Raw genomic sequence first — 17,782 nt, forward strand, 5'->3', positions numbered from 1 at the left:
TTAGCGAGACCCCTCCATGTGAAATTAATAGCAGTTATGGATAATTGTCTAACTGGTTTTAATTAGACAACATGGGTGCAAGTGTAGACATACTGAATGGATAGATAATTTAAAAAAAAATACCAGTTTATTGTTGCTTCTTTTTAGATTAAGTCTCTACTGCAGCTGTCATCAGCCAAAGCCATGTGTTCAGTACATCACATAGGATTTTGACAATCACTTCCTAAGCTAAAGCTAAGCCTACTTTGCACATTTGATCATAGTCCTAGCCTATGTTTGTGCTCTCACTTGCCTGTTTTCCACCCAGTCAGCAAGCCGTGCTTGGCTCCCCTCACCTTGGACTCAAATCAGCTCAGGAAATGAGATCTCTGCTGCTTTTGTCATGGGACTTGCACACCGCATGAACAGCGACCGACTGACCCCAGCAAAGTCATGGGGGCCTGGCTTGCCACCCTATGCTCCAACCATTTGGAGATCGATTCCATGGTTGTGGCTGTGACCAACCCTCCTGGAGCGCCATGGAGGGAAATAGCACGCGGACAGGTAGGGGTCTTCATGGAAGGCAAATTTGGGCTCAGCACCATGAACCAGGAAGCTTCCTTGGCTACCAGCCTCAGCCTGGGCCAAATAGGCTGCACAGATATATCCCACCCATCTGAATGCACACGTGGTTTTGCCACCATAACACCTGTGCTGCTATAGGCTACCCCAGACTTCTACTACACAGGCTTAAAAATTAATAATTTAAGAAAACAAAGGAAAAAAATTAATTTAAAGAGCTCTTGATGATGCCAGCTAATGTGGCCATCTATCCAGAAAAAGAAGATTATATACACAAGTTACAAAGAATATTTGCAAACATTATCGTTAATGTGCACACCTTATCAACATACATTGATTTTATATGCATCCTTTAATTTAAATAGCTTTGATTTTCTGTCTGGAAGACAAAAGAGAACATTAATAGCCATTGCTTACTGAGTTTACAGAGCTGTGCATTAGCTCCTCTAAAGTGATCTTGCATTTGTTATGCTTTAACTATTAATATTTAAAACAATATTAAAATGCTGGAAATCTGAGCCAGGTAGACGCTAAATAAATAAATTGCATATTTGATATTAATTCACCCTGTTACTTCCTATCATCCTCTATAAAATTGTATACTTCTTGCAAAGCTACCAACAACAATCTCTGTGTGCCAGTTTATTACTGGTATAGATATCATTATTCCCCTGTGACAGCAAAGTCAAATTCAAGGCATTTTTCATAAACTAGGAAAAATTACCTTTCCAGCGACATATGACACAACCTTCAACTACTAAATGAATCCAAGAAAAATTCTCCTTTGGGAAAAGACCTTGCACATGATTTGTCAGCCTTAAAAATATTTTTTGAGAAAGTTAATTCTGAGAGGCTTTACAACTGCGCAGTGTTTTCTGCCTATATTTAAACTGTCCTCTGCTGTGATGCATTTCAGAATCAAAACTACAGAAAAAAAATTGCTTTGCTATATTTTAGCTGTACAAAGTAGGTCCTGTTAGGTCCTTATGGTGTGATCTGAGACCCTATTGGAAATCTCATATAAAAATCTTATTTGTAAAAGTACGTCATGATTTTCAGCACCGAGGTGTTCCAGGAGATTGATGTTGTGATGAGGAGCCCAAAGAATGGAGACTGAAACCAAGGTGAGACATCTGGGGATTGACAGGGGAGTTAAAGCAGGATGAAGTGGTTGAAGCAAGAAGCATCAGCTTTGGGAAGGAGGAGAGGACAAAAGGATATTCATAAAAAGAGCACAGTCCTTCCAAAATCTCACCCAGATTTAACCTTCCTTCTGCTATTGATAAAGATGTGCCTGTAAAGCCCATTGGCACCTGGGCTCCTTAGCAGTGGTCCATATCCAGGATCCATTACTGGGACAGGGGTGAATACATTCTGCCTGCCTACAGCTCAGAGAGGGTTAATGAACAGCTTAATTACCTCCCCTAGTTTAAATCAAGCTGCAGATTTGAACCAGCTGCTGTTAAGACAGGGCTGCCTGGGCAGCCCATCATGGGCAGCAGGTGGTGAGGCTGCAGGCTGCCCTGGAGAGGCTTCAGAGATACAGGCTGACAGGAGCGGTGGAAAAAGCAATGCAGAGAGGAAAACTGCCAAGCAGGAAGCTAGGAAGCTGCAAAGAAAGAGGGAGAGACAGGGAAAGGATGATCTGCTATGGCTTGTTCTAGAGCTGGCAGGAAAGAGCATCGCTGGCTATCCCTGCTCCCACTGGAATGTGCTGGGCTGAAGTGTCTGAAGTTAGGGTAGGGGCATGTAACTGAGTTTGCCACCCCTTGCATCTAGAGGGTGTGACTTTGAGCTGCTCATTACCTGTGGGGACAGGCTCTCTTACAGTTGGAGAGAGCAGCATGGGATGGGGATTGATTTCATTGCAAGCATGTGCAACAGGCTGCTGAGAGCAGGCCTCTGCTGCCTTGGTGGGATTCAGCTGTGCAGCACAGCCCGGTGCTGTGCGGAGACCCTCAGGCTGCCTCTGAAGGCAGCTCTGTGTGGCACCTGTGTGGCACTTGGTCTCGCACAGGTGATCTTGCTGAAAAACATGTTGCAGCGGTCTGAACAGCACAATGTTTAAAGCAGCTAAATGCCTTCAGCCCAGCTGGATCACAGCTCTTCCAGGTGATGTTATGCTATATACAGACACTTCACATGCAGCATAACCAAAAATACTGCAAAGGCAAGGCCCTGGTGTTTACCGAAGCAGGGTGACACCGCTAGTCCTCTCTATCTTGCAGTCTAGGAAAATTAAATTTGCCATCTGCACATGCATATAAGTGTTAAAATCGGAATTTCCTGGGATCTGGAGAACTTGCATTTCAAATAAAACCATGTGAACTTAATTATGTATGTAACTTTTCAAAAACAAATTGAGCAGTTTCTTCAGAAGGGAGGTATGTGAGTAAATGCCTGTCTGAGGCGTGGGGATCACATCCCTGCAAAACCTGGGTCTGGACTCTGTTGCTCTCTGACGTGTGGGACCTGGCTCATGGTGAAAGTAGCTGCCGGTGAGATTGTTGAACTGCTGACCAGCTGAGGCTGAGGGGCATCACGCTTGATGTGTCTGGTAGGAGGCTAGGCCTGGCAGAAGGATAGCTTGTGGTGCATGCATGTTGTTTCTGATGCAGCAGAGGCTAAAAACCCCTCGTAGAAAACACAACTCAGTTCTATTAAGTGCTTCCCAAAAAATAACACAAGGACCTTCTGTACCAGCAATGGTTGCAGTCCTGGGTATGCCGTTACTTTTTTTCTTTGGAGTATTTTTTTAATGCCATTACACTCACTCTCCCCACTTAAACTTCATCTGATGCTTTTGCAGCACTTCAGGATTTCAAAAGTGTAAAAAACAACAACAACAACAAAAAACCCACCCCAAAAACCCAAAACCAAAACAGGACAAAATAAAACCCCCAAAACCAAATAAATATCCAAAGCCCATTTTTAAGCTTTTGGCCATTCCTCAGTCCAGTAAGTATAACTTATGGAGAGGCAGATTGCCAGTGCATGTCTTCTGCTGCCAGTAAATATGTAGAAGTACTTGGTAACTGATCATGGTCTGTGTGTCACATAGTCACCTATGTGAAGGTTTGGATGGGGAAAGGTGGGGAAGGAGTGGGGAAGGAGTGATAGGAATCACTGACGCAGAGTGGAGTCATGCAGAGACAGCTGTCTCTATAGCTGTATCATAGAATCATAGAATGGTTTGGGTTGGAAAGGATCTTCAACGGCCATCTAGTCCAACTCCCCTGCAAGGAGCAGGGACATCCCAACCAGATCAGGTTGCTTAGAGCCCCGTCCAACCTGGCCTTGAATGTTTCCAGGGATGGAGCATCTACTACCTCTCTGGCAAACCTTTCCAGTGTTTTACCACCTTCATTTGTAATTATTTTTCCTTATGTCCTGTCTGAATCTGCTTCCTTCTATTTTAAAAGCACTATCCCTCAAAGACTGAGTATCCTGAGCAACTGATGAGATGTCAGGAAAGGGTGAAAGCTCTCTCACTTGCTGTGTATTATTCTTCACTCAACCTTATTGCAACTGCTTGCCCCCGCTCCTGCCTTCTCAGTAGAGAAGCATTTGCCCATGAGTGTTTCGCAGTGGGTGGCTGTTCAGCTCACAGCAAATTTTGGAATGTGATCAGCCATGCCACCCGTTGCTTTCTCAGTGTTTCCATGGGGTGTAGCATCCAAACACCATACAGTCATTTCTAGCTCTTTTCCTCAAAGGCCTTTTCACTGTTTGGAGGGATAAAGCTAGCAAAGGGGTACAGGAACACAAGAGTTATTGAAGAAGGCTGTAGCTGTACTTTGAAGTCAGTTGCTGAGTTTTTTGCAGTCTGGTCTAGTGTTGGACCATCCTTCCCACTTTATTGTGTTTGCTAGAGCTGAATTTACCATGTTTGAACTTCACTAAGACTCAGAGAAACTGCTCGACACTTACCTACTTGTTAGTAGGGTGCACATACAGGGGAGTTTACTGGGCTTTTCCCAGTAAAAAAATCCTTGGGAAATTTAACTGAACTCACTGAATTTCAATGCCTTCTGTGGCATGTGCTCCTGTGCAGCTCTCTAGTCTCTTTCCATCTAAATAATAGCTATATCTAATAATGAGAAACTGCATTTTCCACTGTCTTGTATTCTCTGTCACTTGTTCTGATCATATGTCATAAGGATGAAATCTAATTTCAGTAAAACCCAAGAGCTACAACTTAAAATGACCCCTCTCCTTACCAGCAAGATTACCTGATATGGGACTACTTGATTTAGATTAAGAGATTTTCAGGGATGACTTATTTTCCTTTGTAAGTCTGTATTTAATAAGAGAGGATGCAAAGGAGCTCACTAGCTACAAACCACAACTTGTAAGCTTAAAGTGGTTCGTTGCTTTTTATGTGCATGCAGAGCAAAATGAAGAAGATGTTTTGTTTGGGAGCTTATAACATACAAAATTTTCTTTCTCGTAGCTTCCAAAGTTGTTGGCATTAAAAAAAGCCAACAAAAAAGGTTAATAAAAATAACAAAAAGGGCTCCTGAAAAATTAGAAACATCAGAAACGTTCTCTCTGCTCCTTTCAAGAAGACAAACTGAACATAATTCCACTGTCCGCAGTTCCTCCCAGTAATGTATGAGGATGCGTTCGTGCGGTTCCGTAAGGTTAGGGGACAGCTGAGTTATTAGTTCTGTATTAGAGAACACGTCTTGTGACCACACTCCAGCCAAATGTCGATCTGGATGTCCTTTGCAGTATGTATGTCCCCTGACACTTTTAATTTTTTATATGTGTTTTTGAATGTCTGTGCTTTATCATCAGCAGAATCTGAAGATGTTGTGTGCAAATCCACCCTGAATTTCACAAGCCAGTATGCTGTGATGTTGCATCTGATCATTCATCTTTTCTGAAAAAGGGATTAGTGGGAGTTTACAATTATCTAGCTTTACTTCTCATGGAAAGCTGTTGCAAAACTAATGGCACTAAGATACAGAAGCATTTTTCTTGTGGCAAAAATCACAGAAGTCAGAGTTTGTCACTTACATTTTCCAAGATAAGTTTGATGATTATCCTGTAAATGAGCATTGATTTTTTTTTCTGTAGATCCCATTACTTTCAATCCCAGAGAGATTGTTCTGTCTTCTTGCATGCCTATTATAAATGTATAGCAAACATTTTTCTCCCTGCATTATTGCTTTTTTTCTTAAAAAAAAGACTCCCTAAAACTCCCCAGACACAAAATCCTTCCCTCTCCATGATGCTCTCAATGCCAGATCCTGGCTATTTTTAGTGCAGCCGGGGAGATGGGTGTGCTTTTAAAACTGGCTGACCCACAAGGTGGCACTAAAGAGAAAAGTGACAACTTGGCTAATAAAAAGTGAAAACCAAAGGCAAAATACCATATGCTGAATCAATATTATTTTAATTAGGAGCACGCTTCCTTTATTGTCAGTTAAATTTTATTTTGTGAAAAGCCTTAAAGCTATATAGCAGCAAAGATGGTTCATTGCCCCCATCCCACATCCAAAGTTTTAAAGAGAATGAACGAGACGTAGGTCTACTTATCACAGTTCCAGAATCTAGAGGAGGATAATTGTGATCAAAATGTAGTTAATTAAATTTCTTCTCTAAGGAATAAAGAAATTCAAATGCACTAAAAGCTGAAATCTTCTTTTCAGTTATTAGACATGTTGGTAAGAGATATGACATGAGGAATTATTTATTGCCTGCGATGTGAATGAGGTTTCTACTGGAATGTTTTGATTGCTTAATTTTTACGCCTTTGCTGTTGAGTGTACTGGTCTTATTTAATAAACCAATTATTTGAAATAATACGATTCCACAATAAAGAATTTTGTACCAACAGGGGTTAAATCTTGCCACTTTGATAATAAATATGAACTCTCACCAAAAACATTGAATCATAGAATGGTTAGGGTTGGAAGGGACCTTTAAAGGTCACCTAGTCCAATCCCCCTGCAAGAAGCAGGGACATCTCCAACCAGATCAGGTTGCTCAGTGCCCTGTACAACCTGGCCTTGAATGTTTCCAGGGATGGGGCATCAATCACCTCTCTGGGCAACCTGTGTTCCACCACCCTCAGTGTAAGAAAATTTTTCCTTATGTCAAGTCTGAATCTACCTCCCTCTATTTTAAAACCATTACCCCTTGTCCAATCACAAGAGGCCCTGCTAATGAGTTTCTCCTCGTTCCTGTAGGCCCCCTTTAGGTACTGGAAGGCCTCTATAAGGTGTCCCTGGAGCTTTCTCTTCTCCAGGCTGAACAGCCCCAACTCTCTCAGCCTTTCTTCACATCTTAATCATGAAACTCCTTTTGAGCTCTGAGTTAAGAGTGAGTGATCAGATTAACATTTTTCTAACAAGACAGTAGCAGCCAAGACTGTTCTGTAGACTGCTGACCTGAAGCTTATGACATAATGAAATAAACTGCATCAGAGTAATTTCTAGACCTTTATCACCAGACTAGCTATAGTATTTTTATTTCTTCCGAGGTGTGTGCCTATGGGATTGGTACTATTAAGGCAACAGGGGGCAGGAGTTCACTTGCGGAGATAAACTTAAAATAGTATCAATGTATTAAGAAAAAAAATCCTTAAAGTGATTCTAAAATATTTTTCTGTGAGGTGAGCAGTATTATTGAATACCTGGTAGTGTGCTCTGGGACCTGCCAAATGATCAGATGGATTGGTAATGTATTTTGATGCTTAATGAAACTGCAACTTTGCAACCACCCTGGAAATCAAGAGTGACTCCTGCATAGCTTGAAACACTGGAATCTAGAATGACTAGGGAGGATATTTTAATGTATTTTAAACATTGGTTAAAGTTTAAGTGCTGCTGACGCATTTGGAATAGTTCTATCACTGCAAACAGTTACTTTTTTTTTTTAAATCAATAACTGGTATTCTGCGTTCAAAGACCTCGTTCGACGGTGTGAGTAAGTAAAAGCATCTATTCTTCAGGATCCCAGTAAAAGCAAACCCAGGCAAATTTTGGCCAAGACCAGCACTGAAGCAAACAATCTTGCCCATTCAGCTGAACTCCTCTTCCCTTTCGTAGTTTATCCCCCCGCCCCGTTTATGACTCCCCTTCAGCACTTGCTGCATTTTAAAGGCTAGCCCAAAGAAAGCCACGTTTCAGCATGCACCGAAGTGCTTTGTTGGAATCAATTATAAAAACATGGCAACCATGAACACACGCTGACCTTCTTCCCTGCAGTCCTTTTTCAGAGAAAGTTTGGGATCAATCAGAATTTGGACTGAGGAACTTTACAGTGATTTCGTCTGTAGATGTTTGTTATTATTTTTACAGATCATTCTTCTTGAAAGATTGTTGCAGGCTGTATTTCCCTCAGCTGTTAAATTTTGGCCACATTTCTTCAAAAATCGCCTGTTTCATGCTTATCCAGGATATTTGGCAAGTCACAGACCCCTATGGTATTTTAATCGGGAAGGTGAAGATCGGTGTGTGTATCCTTACAATAACCCAGGGAGTACATAAAAGGGTACAACCAGCTATGGTGGAGCTGACTACATACATTCACATACTCGTACAGTGTCTACTGGATGCAGAAAGGGGCCTGAGGCAGGTGATGGCAAAGCACCGTAAGTGCTCTTGCATAAGGAGGGACTGTCTAGTTTAGCTGAATCAGGAGACCCAGGAGGGAACATCCATATTTTTTCCTCATAAAACGGGAAATGGGATATTGAAAGAGACAAAAGAGGCAGGATGTTTATAATGCTTTGCAAAACACGCTAAACTCTGCCTCCATTGACATCCAGTACCAGAAGACCGACCATGTATGGTAGAGTTAAATGGACAAAAAGATTATCCACAGATTTTTTGAAGTGTTTTAAAATAAATTTTAATTCAAATAAAGCCTTTCCTTGTCCACTATCATGCTCCTTGTATTTTTCAGTGAAAAGGTGCTGAGCTAGCAGATAAGGCATGATCTAGCTGTGGAAATGTTGGTTCCTAACACAATCTGGCGTTTCCACAAATTCCTGTTCTGCCCCAGGACTAACTTCTTACCACTAATTGATTCCAATTACCCAGTTTTAAATGTAATTATTCAGTGAAAGAAACAAACAGTATTATATCTAGGCTCTGCACCCCACTACTAACAACATGGCATTATTGAACTTGTGGAATTGAAATCCCTAATGCTTGGAAAAAAAACACCTTCAAGAAGCTGTGTTTAAAAATACCAAGGAAAAAAAACCCTTTGTAAAGAAATTGAAATATACTTTAACTAAAACTTGCTAGTGGAGAATGAAGACACTTGTTTTCCTTCTAAATTGCTACTGAAATGAGGAAAAAGAAATGAATGGAAGAAAAAGAAAAATCAGTTGCTGAATAGATGTGAATAAATATGAAAACAGAACATCTGGGGAAAATAATGCATCTCAGCCACCTAATTTGGAAATTTAAAATATTTAATTCTCATATGAAAGTAGATATTTTTATCCTAAAACTTGAGATAGAAAATGTTGGCCTTTGAGTGAAAAAAAAAAGTAGTATGATTTAGTAGGGTAGCACTGAATAGTATTAAAAGGATTGGAAGAAAAAGGAAGAAAATTCCACAGCAAAGGATGGCGATGGTAAGATTTCAAAGCACAGGGTGTAATGGGAAGCAGTGGGTGGTCACTGGGGCCTAGTGGTACACAGGCAACACTCCACTGATGCTTCCTCAGATGTTCCTTCCAACTCGAGATGCAACCGAAAAAAGGTGATGATGAGAGAGAAAGGAGGGAGGAGGAGAAGAAGATCTAGATTACCAGGGAGCCTGTCTGCCCTGTGGCAAACTTCCAGCTTCTCATTAGACAGGACTTTACCCACAGCACCGTGCAGCACCATGCCCTTCCTCTTATGCTTGTTCCTTTATGAAAGAAAAAAACCACCTTGTCTGAGGTGAAGCCGTATACAGTCATCTGGCCATCTCTGATTACAAACGAAACATAAATAGTGCTTAATACCACTGGACTCAAGTAAGAAAGAAGGTCATTTATACAGGTGACATGAGGGTGAAGGAGCAGAGGAGAATGATGGAAGGAAAGTTCCTCTTCTTGGTATGTTTAAGCCAGCACAAATCACCGTGTGTCAGCTTGTTTTACAATCCAGTGTTTTGGCTGTTTCAGCTTTTAATTAGAAAGTCCTTCCCTTAGCATTTCTCTTAGCAGCATTTTTTAAACTAAACAGAAGGTGTATTCCCCAGTGCCATATGTCAAACCTGACATGTTACTGAAAATGTCTTCTGGAAAAAAAAAAAAAACCAAACAACCCCCTAACCCACTAAAGGTAGGACCACTGTCCCAATCCACTCCCTTTGGCCCACTTGCAAGCCTCAGGAGGACACAACGGTTCCCTGTTAGGCAGTGGCACTTCTTTAGGGAAATAGTCATAACTCGCAAAGCCAACAGATGATAGGCAGGTTGCTTCTCTGGCAACCTGTTGTGGCTTAGAAACAGTCATCTCCCAGGCATCCACCCACTTGGTCACAAAGACAGCAGTGAGTAACAACCATGCGGAAGCTGGGGCTGTGGGAAGTGAACAGTTCATAATACTTTAAGAGGTCACCTTATTGATGTGTTTTGACCAACATGTTAGCAGGCTATGAAGTGCAGTCTGTTTTAGCACTTAAAAAGAAGGGATTAAGGGCTATGGGTATCCTTGACTTTGAAGCAGACAAGGAGAATCCAACTATGACCACAGAAATGCCTGACTGAAGCTGAAAGGGTCAGTGGAGCACTGACTGATGCAGGCTTATGTGGTTTTTTTCCCCTGTAATTCTTCCTTGTAAAAATTCCAGTTGTTTCTGGGCTCTGCATAGATGGACATTTTCTGAGCCCTTTATAATTTCTTTTTTTTTTTTTTAAATTTTATTTTGTTTTGTGTGTGAGTGAGGTCAGTATGATAAAGTCTGCCTGTAAACCAGATGAATGGAGGATGGATCACTCAGGTTAAAAAAAAAGCAGAAAAAGTCAGGCAGCCTCAGAAAGCTGTAATGTGCCGATCCCCTGTTTGGATGAACTGTACCCAGCTGCATGATATACAATAAGGCTGCTCATTTATAGAGCTTTTCTTCCAAGGCTGTAAAGCACCAGTGTGAATACTGAGAGGCGTCTGTGTGCAACCTTAACCTAACATAAACCACAGCTTGATATAGGTCCCTCATAGCTCTTTGCTGGCCACAGTATAAGCTGATATAGAATTGGAAACTGTGCTGCCTAAAGTTTATCCATGTTTCTTCTGATATTTGCCTAGGGAGGGCCATCTCCACAGCAATTCAGTTAAGGTGAGACACGCTCTTTTATTTTGTATGAGTAACTGAAACCCTACCCTTTAAGCTCACAAAATGTGATTGCATACAAGATGTTGATGGCCTAGGGGAAGCGCTGAACAACTGGGAGTCATTACCAGGATTTTGCTGAAAAAATTAGCCATGATCTGATGTATTTTCCAACAGTCTCTGCAGAAAGACCAAAGAAGGTGCAAGCTTCAGAGGCAATACCCATGCAATCCATGTGCACATTTAAAACTGTGGACAAATGCAAAACCAGGAATTTTTCCCAGATGTATATAAATTGTTTCTTGGGAGTCGCAAGCCTCTGTAATTTCTCATCAAAATGGCTACATACAACAATCTGGACACAGAACTACTGTCAAAGAGTAGCATTTGAGAACAAATTAATAAGTTAATAGCTCCCTTGACCTGTATCTGGTCAAGCTACATTTTAGAAACCCATCATTACTAATAGGAAGAAGAGGTTAATCTAGTAATGCGCAGTTTTAGAATGATAGATGAGTGGAGGCACATGAGCTACTTAACACTGTACCTAGCAGCACCTTCTTATCGTAAGTCTCCAAACTGACAAGAAGCCCAAGGAGGGGTGGAGGGGGCCTGCAAACCTCTCGATGCTTTGTTTGAGTAATGGGATCAAAGTTGGAGGTGAATACAAAGAGCCCTAACTCCCGTCACTCACACCTTGCTCCAGTATTTTGACTGCACTATTTCAACTTGGCTTAAAAGGAACTAGCCTCTTGGCTTCTTACTAGCATGCACCTTTCATCTTTTACATAGTGGCCCTTCAATTTATAGACTAATACTGCCAAAGCTGAGTGGTGTGACTGACTTCCTCAGCTGGTTTTGGAAGATCTCAGCCCGGAGAGTTATGTAGTTGTTATTTGTATATTGAGAAGGCCAGAATGATGCTCCTGTGCTGTCACACACAGCCGTACATCCCTCTTTGAAAGTGGCAGAGCTGGTTAGCCCAACAGCCTGACACTCATTTCTTCACAAAAACCTTAACCCGTGAAACTTGTAACTATTCAGTTGTTCTTAATAAAAAATGCAATTAAAAAGTAAACATATTTATAAACAACACTCAAACTGTTCCACTGTATTCCAAGCTACTTCTATTCTTGAAGCACATCTTTGCCTGAATGTCTCCCTGTGCTGCTGACGGGAACAAACACAACTTAAAAAACATTGCAGAAAGCGAGAGGGAAAGACTGCCTATTTTACTAATGTCTGCTACTCACAGCCTGCATACAAAATCTTAAAAGCACTCAGGCACTTCTTTCGTGCCCACTTTCAGAGGGTTTAATGAAACATATAGAAACTGACATTTTAAACCTATAGCTTTGGATGTTATTTTGCAATGTCAGTTTGTTTCTTTTTTTTTCCCAAATCATACAGCAGTAGTTTTCTACTTTTCTGCCTCAAACTTCAGTCAACAAATAACAAAGACTATTTTCAGATAATAAAATGTCTCTGTTCTTTGGCCTGTTATAATAGGTGGGCAGCCAAATAATGCCACAGTAAATATGTGGGAATGCTAGTTACAGAGCAAAATCTTAGCCCTCCTAGGACAAACAAACACAATGAGCAAGTGTATCACCATGCTTATGATTAAGAATAGTTAAGATTACAAGGCTTTTGTGCTGCACGATACAAACAAAGGCTCAATTCCTTCCAGGGATAGCAGACTTTATATAGGAATATAAGGATCCTATATAAGGATAAAATATATATTTATATAGGAATATATAAATACAAGGAATATATAAAGAAACCGGTATTCCTTACGCTTAAACTGGTTTGAGTGTCAGTAAATGATCATTCGTATTCTGCAACAGCATGCAAAGTCAGATAACATTTCTAGAAGATGTAGTAGATTCAGGGAAAACAGAGACCAGGCATTCCTCTGGGAAGTAAAATGGCTAATATATCACATTTCATGAAACTTGGTGGATTTGCAATGCTTATGAAAAAAGTGTAGGACTTAATTTTTTTTTTTATTTTTTCTTCACTATGGAAAATAAAGCCCTTATTCTGCAAACTGTTATGTATACGCTTAACTTGATGTACAGCATATATTCCCGTAGATTCCACAGGGCTGACTGCCGTGGATAAACACACATGTAACTGCTTAGAAGACTGGAGCTAAAGAGCTTCAAAAAAGAAAATGAGTGGAGATAGTTTTTGAAGTACGCAAGCGAAATGAGGGGAACAGGGATGCTTTCAGCCATTGATCTGGATCCCCGCTGCGTATATTAATTCGGTGTTTCTGCAGTCCCTTTGTGCAGAAGTTTGGGGGCGGGGTGGGGGGGCAGGTGGAACAAGCGGGCTCAGATTCAGTAATTGAGTTTTCCAGACCGGGGTTCCCTCCCAGGACTACACATGTCGGTGTATTACGCCAGGCAGCATCCAGCGCATCCTTAAACCCCTCCACCTGAGAAGGGAGGTCAGGCCACGGACAGGAGGGGGAGCAGGAGTGAGAAGTCTGTCCTGGGGCCGCGGAGTAGTGGCGGAAGGGGGGTCTCGAAAGTCCCAGCCAACACTTGCAGAGTGTTTTTTCTCGGCGTATTAATCCCATCGATTGAAGTAGGAGTATCTACCCTATTTTTTTTTTCCGGCTCTATCCCCACGTTAGTATGACAGCGCTATTATCCAAACGCGTAGCCAGCGGCTCTCTGTTAAGCCAATGTAAATACGACACAGTACTGGCGATCAGTATTTCGGCGGAGGACACGCGTCCAACCCCAGCCCCCGGACCCCCCGCCCCGTCCCCGCCGCACCTGCCTCTCGCCCTCCGCCCGCCCGGGCCGGGGCTCCGGCAGCGGCCGCCGCCGCCGCCGCCGGTGACACACCGGGGAAAAGCGCCCCCCCCCCGCATCCCCCGGGACGCCGCCGTCACCGCCGGAGCAGCCGCCGAAGCCGAGGGGCGGCGGGGCTTGCCCGCCTCTCCCCCCCCCTCGCTTCCCATCCCTTCCCTCGCCTCTCCCCGGTGCCTATATATAGCCGCCTCTGCCCGAGCCAGCCGGGAGAGCGCTCTGTACCTGCAGGAGACAGGAAAGACAAAATAAGAGAGGAGCGACTCTCCGGAGCCAGCCCCACCAGGAGGAGGAGGAGGAAGAAGAGGAGGACGGGTCCGGTGCCGCGGCCCCCGGTGCCGGGCGAGCCCCGCATGGCTCGGGCGCTGCCGGGGCCGGGCGCGGAGCCCGACTCTGGTCCCGGCGGCTCGGGGCGCGGGGAGAAGATCAGGAGGAGGAAGACGAGAGGTCCCTGTGGGCGTTAGAGGGGGGGGGGCCCGGGGCAGCAGAGCCCTCCCCCTTGGCACCGAGGTGCGCGGGGCGGCATGTGCTGAAGTGCCCCGCAGAAGCCGCACAAGTTACCTGCGCGGCGCGGACCCGGCGGCCCGGACAGCGACGAGCGCCCACAGCCGGCTCCAGCCCGACCCCGTCCCGTCCCGCCCGGGGGGCCGCCAACAGCCAGGCCGATGCGGCTCGTCGGGGAGTGAGAGGCGGCGCGTTCCCCCCCCGCCCCGCACCTCGGAGCCTCCCATGCCTTCGGGGCCCCCTCGGGGGGCGGCGGCCCCGCGGGAGGCGGGGGCGGCGCTGCCGTGATGGCCCTGGAGGAGAAGCGGGAGAAGCGCCCGCCCGTCACCCCCATGATGATCGAGGAGGAGGCCGCCCTGCGGAACGGCAGCCGGGGGCTACCGCCGGGCCCCTGGGCCGAGGCGGCGGGGCCGAGACCCCGCACCACAGAGCGGCACATCGCCGTGCACAAGCGGCTGGTGCTGGGTTTCGCCGTCTCCATCCTGGCGCTGCTGGCGGTGACCATGATCGCCGTGCTGCTCAGCGTCCGCTTCGAGGAGTGCGGCGCCACCGCCGCCGACGGCTCGCCGCGGGCCGGCGGCAACGGGAGCCTCTCGGGGGCTGCCCGGCAGCCCCCCGGCCGGCCGGAGGAGAAGGAGGAGGCGCGGGGCGGGGAGGCGGCGGAGGAAAAGAAGGAGGAGGAGGAGGAGGAGTGGCAGCGGCGGCGGGAGCTGCCACCCTGGGCTCGGCCGCGGTTGCCGCGGCACCTGCGGCCGCTGCACTACAACCTGATGCTGAGCGCCTTCATGGAGAACTTCACCTTCAGCGGGGAGGTGAACGTGCAGCTGGAGGTGCACAACGCCAGCCGCTACATCGTCCTGCACGCCCACCGAATGCACATCGAGGCGGTCCGGGTGGCCGAGGACAAGCTGGCCGGCGGCGTGCGGGTGGCCCGCTCCTTCTTCTACCCCCAGACCCAGGTCTTCGTCGTCGTCCTCAACCGCAGCCTGGAAGCGCAGAAAAGTTACAACCTCAAGATCATCTACAACGCACTCATCGAGAACGAACTGCTGGGCTTCTTCCGCAGCTCCTACGTCCTCCACGGCGAGAGAAGGTAGAGCGGTGCGCCCGTGCCGCCTCCCACTCAACTCGGGCCGAAGTTGGCGGCCCCCGCCCCTCCGCCGCAACCGGCTCCGAACTTCGGGCGGGGCGGCGCTAGGACCCGGCGGGCCGCGGCGCCGCCAAGCGGGTGAGGCCGCGGGCTCCGCGCTGCCCGGCACCGCCGGTACCGGTGCGCCGGGCCCGGCCGGCTGCTGCGCGGGGGGGCGGCCCCGCCCGACAGCCACACTGGCCCCCGCCCAGCCGGTCGGTGAGCGCAAGCCGGGTGTCGCCTACTGCCGCTTGTCTCGCCGGGGATCCCCTCCGCCGTCCGGCCGCTCCTGAGAGCTGGCGCTGGGGAGGCGGAGCTGCCGAGGCTCTCCGGGGGCCGCCAGCCCTTCCCCGCCCCGGGGCTGGGAGGCGGCGGCCGAGGCTGAGGGGGGATGTGTGGGAGCGGGCGGAGCTGCGTGGGTCGGGCAGGGCTGCGGGGCGGCCGTGCGGGAGGCCGGGCCGGGCCGGGGTTAGGCGGGGCGGCGGCAGGTGAGCGGAGCTCTCCGCCCCGAGCGGGAGGGCCGTGGGCTGTAGCCGGCGGGTCGGGACGTGCCTCGGCGCGGCTGGGAATTGGCCGGCGGTGAGGAGTGAGCTCCCGAGGGTGAAACGCACGGCCCGCTCCGGGGCAGTCCCGGAACGGAGAGTGCGGGTCTGCTCGGTAAAGGCTCCCTTAGCCTCCGTGTGTCCTCGAGTGACAGAGCCATGCCAGGTCACAAACAGCAGCGTGCAGGGGAGCGAAACTTTTCCGCTGTTTTGTTTTTACGTAATCATTTCAAGGAAAAGGCGGTGAGGTGCGATTTCACTTCAGGTGAATGCATTTACTCCCCCTGCTGCAACCGAATGGCCGCAGACTGATAGACACCCTGTGACAGAATAAAGCTGGTCAGCCTTCCCTGTTCCCCTGCAGAACAAGATTTGGTCTTGATCCGTGTTTGCTCTTGTTATTGCAGCCCTTGAGACCCGTGTCGCGCTAGGCAGGGTCACTATGGAGGCCTCGTTCAGGCAGTTAGGGAGGCGCCTTTTTTTTTTTTTTAAAGTAGTTTTTTAACCGCAGTCAGACTTTGTAATAGTAAAGAAAGATGAGATGGGCTGCTTCATAGTTCTGGCAGTCTGTCATTTTAGAATGAGCTTCTCTTTAAGCTGTCCTTTCTTGAAACATCCATGCAGTGACAGGTTCTCTCTTCCCGAAATTTACTGTTTTATACTGCGAAGCAAAGTGTTCATAATTGGAAGAACTGAGCGAAAAAAAGTGAGCTGGAAAGAAAAAGAGCACTCACCAACTCAAATAAATCATCAGCCCCCGTATTAAAGCATATTTTAATTCCTGTGAGTACTGACAGTTTTAAACAGCCCGATGTTAGAACTGCAAGCAGGACTGAAATTAAGTTTGTGCGATTTGTCATTGCAGTGAAATAAAATGAAAATTTGGAAAAGCATGGAGGAAAAGAGGCAGGTAAAATGCCTTTTATCACTGAGGAGTGAATGACGGGGGTAATTGGGAGTGCGTGCAGACCTGTATGGAAATGGACAAATCAGAAGACAAAATAGTGCTGACAGCAGGGGGTATAATTCACTTTACAAACCCAGGAATTTATTTAAGCAGTTATTATTTGTGTGTATTTAGACTTTGTATAGGAATAATTGAACTGTCAACTAGGTGTTGCAGTGACATTTCTCTAAAGTTACTGTATTACACTTGAATACCAATGCTGCAGTTATGATTTTGAAAGAAACAGCAATAAAAAAAGGCCTATTCACTTTTTGAATCATCAAGCTAAGACATGGAGTGAAAGGTGATGGTAAAATGTGTTTCCCAGTACTCTTTGTGTAACTTTTCAGATACAAGTTGCTTTGTTTTTAATACACTGGAATATAGTCATGTTGGGCGAGATCCGTACCTCGTGTAAGGTAGCATTGTTTTGTTGAAATCAGTGGCATTTTTTCTTTATGCCAGCTGATTTATATCTCTTTCAGTAAAATGCTGGTTTTAAAGCTGTAATCAGTGCGTGGCTGCAGTTTCATGTGTTTAATAGCAGTACTGCTTTTCCTTTTCAACTGTCACAGGCTTAACAACTCGCTGTAGTATAAAGTAAATAATACACATTTTAAACCAGGGAACCTCTTTGTTCAGAGCGTGCTCTTGCAGTGTAGTGATTTGCATTTTGATTAATAACCCATTTTTAATATAATACATATAACCATTTGTAGTCCTTAAACATGGATGGCTTCTACTATGCTAGCTGGACAGGCTTCTCATGCTCTGAGAGACCTTGATTTTCCAGCAGGACTTCAGCTTTTTGACGTCTTTATATTTGATTAAAATACAGCAACATCATTGGAGTAGTGGTTGCTAGAAAAGAGTCTCAGCCATCGTTTTTCACTTTTGTTGTCCGAGGAGTGAATAGCTGGCTAACTGTAAGGCTTCACAAACATAGTAATGCCTTCACTTTATGTATTTTTTTCATAAAGTTAGT

At 45.8% G+C, this 17,782-nt stretch overlaps 1 protein-coding gene across 1 annotated transcript in view; it reads left to right on the top strand.

Annotated features, from left to right (window-relative positions):
- Window positions 1–14,467: 14,467 nt before the first annotated feature.
- Window positions 14,468–17,782, top strand: part of TRHDE (thyrotropin releasing hormone degrading enzyme) — a 212,520-nt gene continuing 209,205 nt past the window's right edge. Inside the window, exon 1 of the mRNA XM_086740041.1 lies at window positions 14,468–15,273. Coding sequence (XP_086596167.1) covers window positions 14,468–15,273 — 806 coding nt within the window. The remainder of the gene's footprint in view (window positions 15,274–17,782) is intronic.

This window comes from Chlamydotis macqueenii, chromosome 1 (assembly GCF_036417535.1).
Source record: "Chlamydotis macqueenii isolate bChlMac1 chromosome 1, bChlMac1.mat, whole genome shotgun sequence".
NCBI lineage: Eukaryota > Metazoa > Chordata > Aves > Otidiformes > Otididae > Chlamydotis > Chlamydotis macqueenii.